This window comes from Xenia sp. Carnegie-2017, unplaced genomic scaffold (assembly GCF_021976095.1).
Source record: "Xenia sp. Carnegie-2017 unplaced genomic scaffold, XeniaSp_v1 HiC_scaffold_8, whole genome shotgun sequence".
Classification (NCBI taxonomy): Eukaryota; Metazoa; Cnidaria; class Anthozoa; order Malacalcyonacea; family Xeniidae; genus Xenia; species Xenia sp. Carnegie-2017.
The window spans coordinates 250,564-257,455 of record NW_025813548.1 but is presented as its reverse complement, the minus strand read 5'-3'; the positions used below and the strand labels follow the sequence as shown (position 1 = coordinate 257,455).

General features: G+C 36.0%; 1 protein-coding gene and 1 long non-coding RNA gene across 3 annotated transcripts; one reads left to right on the top strand and one right to left on the bottom strand.

The window, feature by feature from the left end:
• Positions 1–1,892, top strand: LOC124459332. Its single transcript, XR_006953564.1, has 5 exons — positions 1–62; positions 607–647; positions 921–1,089; positions 1,346–1,507; positions 1,803–1,892. It is a non-coding gene; the product is annotated as an uncharacterized LOC124459332 (long non-coding RNA).
• On the bottom strand, positions 849–6,610 carry LOC124459331 (cellular tumor antigen p53-like). Of its 2 annotated transcripts, none has more exons than XM_047008820.1 (6): positions 6,310–6,610; positions 6,133–6,242; positions 5,946–6,056; positions 5,753–5,855; positions 5,364–5,620; positions 849–970 (listed from the first exon to the last, which is right to left on the bottom strand). In XM_047008820.1, exons 3-6 carry the CDS (start codon positions 6,037–6,039, stop codon positions 957–959), a joined length of 468 nt encoding a protein of 155 aa, XP_046864776.1. In that variant the 5' UTR covers positions 6,040–6,056; positions 6,133–6,242; positions 6,310–6,610; the 3' UTR covers positions 849–956. The 2 variants fall into 2 exon arrangements, with proteins under 2 accessions (XP_046864776.1, XP_046864775.1); XM_047008819.1 differs by lacking the exon at positions 849–970 and adding an exon at positions 4,741–5,234.
• Between the last annotated feature and the right edge of the window lie 282 nt (positions 6,611–6,892).

The window sequence follows — 6,892 nt, the reverse complement described above, 5'->3', positions numbered from 1 at the left end:
GCTGGCTCACAGGAAGCCATTTGGGAGACCGCTGCACAAAGTGTTGTCGTTGCAGTTGACTGGTAACGTTTACTTTAATGATAGCTATGGGGATTGTCTTTGTGACCTATCTCCCACCCCAGGGCGAAGCTAGAACTTTAATGCAGGGGGAGAGGTGAATATTCATATATATGGTCATACATTCCGCTGTGACCAACTAATTTCTTTTCAAATTAAAATAGCTTTTAAACCAAATCAGTCAAGCAAAACTAAATATTCACCCCTCCCATCCAGCGTTCTTGCTTCTTCCCTTCCCCCCTGCCAGAAATCTTTAAAATTGTCTTCAAGGTAGAGTTGGGCTTGTAACAGCAAGAAATGTTGATGGATGATTCTCTATGTAGACATGTTCATTATCCGTGTTAGCAGAGTCCTGAGAAGGACTGTTATTATTGTTGACTGACGTTTTGACATCCTTAGCGGTAGTCATCTTCAGGCTTAAGTGAACCAGAGAACCTTGAATATAAACATGAAAATAAATTTTAAAGAACTCCTGCACTGTCTTTGCGTTATGTTCTCTCAGCAGAATATCTTCATCTCAACTTCTTCATTGTGTTTTATTACGTTTAGAGTTTTCACGGGATCAGTGAAACTGGATGGTGATGCTATCGGTAGGTTTGCATGTATACATTAAAATGCATCTTACATAAGATTTTTATACATCTAACTTGACCATAATTCACTGACCATTGTTTATCCCAAGTACCCAAATTTCTAGTATCCAAATTCCCTGTTCCCAAATACCAAAACCCAAGTATCCAAATCCCAAGTATCCCAAATCCCCAGTATCCCAAATCCCCAGTATGCAAATCCCCAGTTCTCAAATCCCAAGTATCGTTATCTCCTGTATCCAAATCTCAAAATGTTTTCGTTTTTGTCCTAAGTCGATTTCGTGGAAGTTTACGTCAAGTCTCGGAAGTTCAGCTTTCCAATCCTACAATGATACGTATGTTTAGTCTGCAGAAGATCGTAGAGATTGCTTATTACAATATTGTTCGTATTCGGCTGCAATGGTCACGAATATGGGCTGTGTTGGGAGATCATTATAACAAGGTTAGCAATTATTAACGACTAAGACTGTATCTTGATATTATGGTTAATAACATCACGTTGTTATGATGTACTCAGGTATAGTAACAAGATAATCATTGTCTTCAATGTTCTATGAACTACACTATCAGATCAATTGTGAACTATGATGATATTTTAAAACACAGTTCTAGTTTCTTTCATATCTCAAGTATAAAAACAATATAATCAATGCCTTCATCTCCAATGTTCTACCAACTATAGTACTTCTCCATCTTAGATAATTCATGTGTCATTTTAATGTGGTTGTAACTCTAATAAAGAAGTTGCGTTCTTCTTTGCGACAATTATCCATGAAGTTCTTGGAAAAGGGGGAATTGCCAAATTTCCGATTTCAAAAGGATTTTCTCCGACCCTTCGAACACATAATGAAGAAAAACAGGTAAGTTTATGCAGGAGTCAATTCTGTCAGAAAATGTAAATTTTCTTGCAGCTTGAAAATCTTTCTCTCAAATAAACAAAATTTGTGGCAGACTTTGTAGATTCTTTTCCAAGTTATAATTTTACGACGAATTTTACAAAGGACGTCTTTCGATCAATCGCTCTGTCTTGTGTCTTATAATTGGAAGGATTTGATTAAAATTCTTTCTTCGATATCTTTATGAACTTGGCAACAAGGACTGCAATTTTCAGTCTACGATTTGCTTGAATCAACAACTGGATTTTTCACATTTTAGTTCTTCCACAATTCGAGATATGGTCGTACGATGTGTCACACAAATGGTTCATTCGCAAGCCGCAAACATCCAATCTGGTTGGAAAAATGTTTTCTCCGTTTTTCATTTGGCTGCGTCCGATCATTTATATATATATATATATAATATATATATATAATATATATATTATATATTATATATATATCATCGTTATGCCCATTTAATATGCCCATTTATATAATAATAATAATAATATTATATATAATATATAATATATATTATATATTAAGTTTGAAAATTTGTAATCCAGGCATTGAATATATAAAAGATAAACGTTTCTCCGGATTTTTTAAATGATTTTTATTGAGCTTTCGACTCGTTGCTTCGAGCCTTCATCAGAATGAGGATATTCATTTACACGTGCTTTTTAGCTTGGAGACTCGATTGCTGTTGAAATCGAGTATTTGGTCTGTGTGGGTGGTTTTGCTAAAGACGAAGAACACGACAAACAACTTACCTTCCTCGACATCCTACTAACGAGAACAGATGACGGTACACTAAACACACAAGTATACCGCAAAACCACCCACACAGACCAAATACTCGATTTCAACAGCAATCATCCAACACAACACAAAATAAGCTGCATTGGAACACTTTTCAACAGATAAACACTCATTGTAATACGGAAGAAGCCAAAAAAACAGAACGCAAGTACTTATACTCCACACTTATTAAAAACAATTACCCTAGAAACTTCATAAACAAAACTATACACAAAATAAAAAACAAAACACAAACCGACAAAAACAACAAAAAACCGGACGAAACAGTAAAAATCGTCACATTACCATACATAAACGGAACATCAGAAATGACTGCCAGACTTCTTCGACCACATTAACGTCGCCCACAAACCTACACAAAACTCAAATCATATTTCACCAAACATAAAGACAAAACAACTTCATGATAACAACGCGATCTACATGATACCATGTAAAGACTGTTCAAAACAATACATAAGACAAACATCTAAGAAAATTGAAACAAGACTCACAGAACACAAAACGCCATAAACGACGAGATCCGAACTCACTACCGGCAGAACATACCCACGGACACAACCACACATTCGACTGACAGAAACTAAAGTACTCGGACGCGCACAGACTAAACACGCACGCGAATTTAAAGAAGCTTGGTACAGTGAAGACAACGACACAAACAGACATATCGACATACCCATCATATACTCACAACTAAAGAAAAAGGACAAAAAAACTACAAACAACACCAAAACTAAAACACTACATTCTAATATTATTAACACCAACCATATTAACAACACACCAAAACCCATGGCAACGCATTTCACTCCATCCAATCACATTAATCCACCCACTAATCCAATTAGACGCTCTAAACGTCTCCAAGCTAAAAAGCACGTGTAAATGAATATCCTCATTCTGATGAAGGCTCGAAGCAACGAGTCGAAAGCTCAATAAAAATCATTTAAAAAATCCGGAGAAACGTTTATCTTTTATATATTATATATTATATATTATATATTATATATTATATATCTATATATATATCGATATATATATTATATATTATATATATTATTAATGATATCGTTCATCGGAAGAAAAGTCTAGGGTTGTTGATTGATTGTTTCGACAACCTTAGCGGTAGTCGAAACGTCAGTCAACAATAACAACAAAACAGTCCTTCTCAGACTTTATTAACCTGGACGATCATCATTTACAAACATATAACGATACCCCTGGTTCAAACCATTTACTTTATATAATATTATTATTATATATTATATATATATCGTTATGCCCATTTAATAATAAGGGTTTATACTTTCGTTATCTCTTCATTTACACATAACAGCATACGCGCACAAAAATTCGAATACTAACAAACGTAAGTTCAAAATTAAAAAGGAAAAGCCGGCAGTCTATTACTTGACATTGCTTTCCGCTGCTAAACACTACTTTAATGACTTATGGAAGATATCATTCGCAACTATTTTACTAAAAACTACACGTATGATACAATCCTACAGCTATTACAAAATATCATGGAATTCGCATCTCCAGAAGTACTTTGCTGAATAAGCTTAAGCTTTATGGATTGCACCGACGTGGAAATATCGTTGATAAAGACCACGTAAGAAGATGCATTGTTCGAGAACTAGATGGAAGTGGTAAATTGTTCGGCTATAGAGCCATGTGGAGACGATTGCAGTCAAAATATGGCTTGCAAGTTCCTCGTTTGGTTGCTCAAACCACTCTTCAAGAAGTGGATCAAGAGGGATCGAAATGGAGACGAGCTAACCGTCTTCGTAGAAGAGCTTACATGAATCCGGGGCCAAATTATTGCTGGCATGCCGATGGTTACGACAAACTTAAACCGTATGGTTTCCCCATCCATGGGTGTATAGATGGATTTAGCAGGAAAATACTGTGGTTAAATATAGTTCCTTCAAATAATGATCCCCGCGTAGTGGGCAGGCTATTTTACGACTGCATATCTAATATGCAACTCAGTCCTAAAATTCATCAGCCCAGTGTTTCTTACGCCGAGATGGTACGGACACACATTCTGACGTCAATGCTCATCAATATGGATCATCACACAGCAATCAGCGAATAGAAGCATGGTGTTACGTCGCTCGTGGGCCTCGTGGTGGATGAATTTTTTTAAGGATTTGATAGCTAAAGGGGTTTTAGACACAAGCAACGTACTTCAACTTGAGTGTCTATGGTTTTGCTTTAGTCCTGTCTTAAAAAAGGACTCGAATTCATTTCACGAGAAAACATGAGCCCAACAATATTGACCTGCTCACCACTGTGTGACTTCATAGCTCAGTTCAGAAGGGCATTACTAAATATGATGTGGTCTAAAATCTTTAATTTTATACTTTCATCAAAGACAGCTCCAACACATCGATGAAATTATAATCATGATATATCACTTACAAAAAAGCATTGAGGATTTAATTTTCGTTCATAATGATCAATCTATATGTATATATATATACATGCTATTCCCACTGATATTATAATATGGCTTAACATGCGTTTTTTAAACTTAATATTTTGCAGTATTGTTTATGAGCACATTGCAATAAATTGACAAACATTGTATTTTTGGTTTGGGGCAGTGCATTACTTGCTTTTGTTTCCAAAGTTGTAAATGATGTTATTGTTCTTATCATTTTTTCGCTTTTTCTGGCTCTTGGCTAATTTTCCAGTATTCATGAACATGAATTTGTTCAAGAAAATTGAACACATTTGAACAACTATCCCACCGTTACACTTATTTTAATTCATGAAATCGATGCCTAGTCATATATAGGCCGTTGTTTGTGCTGTTGTTTGAAGAACATGATCAAAAAATCCATCATAACAAATCCATCGCTCACATAAGGATTTACTGGAAAATAATGTCGATTAAAAATCACGTGCTTATTCATGAATACAAAATTTTCAAAAAACAATCATATCTCATATCATAGCACATAGGAAGAAACTTTCTATGAATTCTTTCATACGTAAAACTTACGTCGTTTGCAAGGTTGTTGTCCTTGCGTGATAGAGAACTGGAACGGTTTGGGTGAGCTGGAGTCTTTAACAGTTGACATGAGTACACTCTGTCGAGGTGGGTATAATGTTGTTATGGATGATGGGACGTCTGTCGTTGAACTGGGTTCGTTGTCCTGGTGTTTGTTTGGCTTTGAATTAGATCCCAGGTCCTTTTCATTGCTATCCCTTCCAGGTGAAGCACATATACGTAGCTCAACCACAGCTATACCTTCAACCCTAGAAGTGACAGAGGAGAAAGTACGAGCCTTTGACATACATGTATATCACATATAATACATGTATGTACAATCTCATTCCTTATAATCCCTCAAATGCATACTATAAAATAAAAGTACTTAAATAACGTACCCACATTCCAGTCGAAAGGATAAATGTGTAGGTCGTCTGTTCATTCCTCCAACACAAGAGTTGAAGCATGTAAATCTAAACAATTCCTTGCGATATCCGCTATCTGCAAAATAATTTACAGCAAAATTACTAAATACCTGTGTATGTAAAGAAATTAAAGTGCTAAAATAAAATACAAGAACAGTACATATACCATCTGGTTTCACAGCATTCAGCGGTATGAATATAGACAACCTTTTTGTCTTTGGACAACTTTCGTATCTTGTTTGTGGATTATCACATCTCATTACATGCTCAGGATACTCTTTTAAAACAAATAAAGTCAATTCATATTAAAACTCGTTTCATTCTCAAGTTTTAAAAAGTTAGATGAGTCTTACTTTCTGAGCAGGTATTTTTATGATTTGGACAAAGGACAACAATTTCTCCATAATTTTCAGGTTTTTGTACATAAGAATACCACGAATTCCGCTACCAGACGGTGGATTGACTAGATAAAATATTCAACATTACATTCGTCACAAAATTGAGAACAAAATACAATTATGACCATTTACCTTCATTACGACTACGTTGGTTGTCTCTGGACTCGATTTGACACCATTTTGTCAGATGGATTTGTTTGTCCCCACGGTAAATACCATGGGGACAAAGAATACAAAATATTACAGGGATCAAAGTGCCATGCTTCTTCTTGGGTCTAGTGACTTTGGCACAATCTCCATGCTGTGTTTGAACCAGTTCTGGCAGACAAGGTAGATATCCATGGGACGAATTTTGAGACACCGCAGGTAAGTTGTGTGGCAAACGCCACTGACCGTCCTTGACCTCGAACGGACTTATCGCCTTTTGTACCAATTCCTTGCAGAGTTGAATAGTAATAGGAATTTCTTCGCTAGCCTCAATGACGTTAAACAGTAGGGGCATTTCTTCATGAAAAGTTTTAAATCAGTCGAAGGATTGTCTTTGGATTGGCTCCATCAGACATCCTTATCAAGAGGTTCAAAACTTCTTCTTTAGGGGCACAATTGCGCATACTGGTTTGTCAGAAGCCAATGCTGCCAATAACCTTCTGCACGAGTTTGGACAACTAGTGATAAATCCTTGTTTCTCTAACCATTCAAGTAGAGTCCTAAGCCC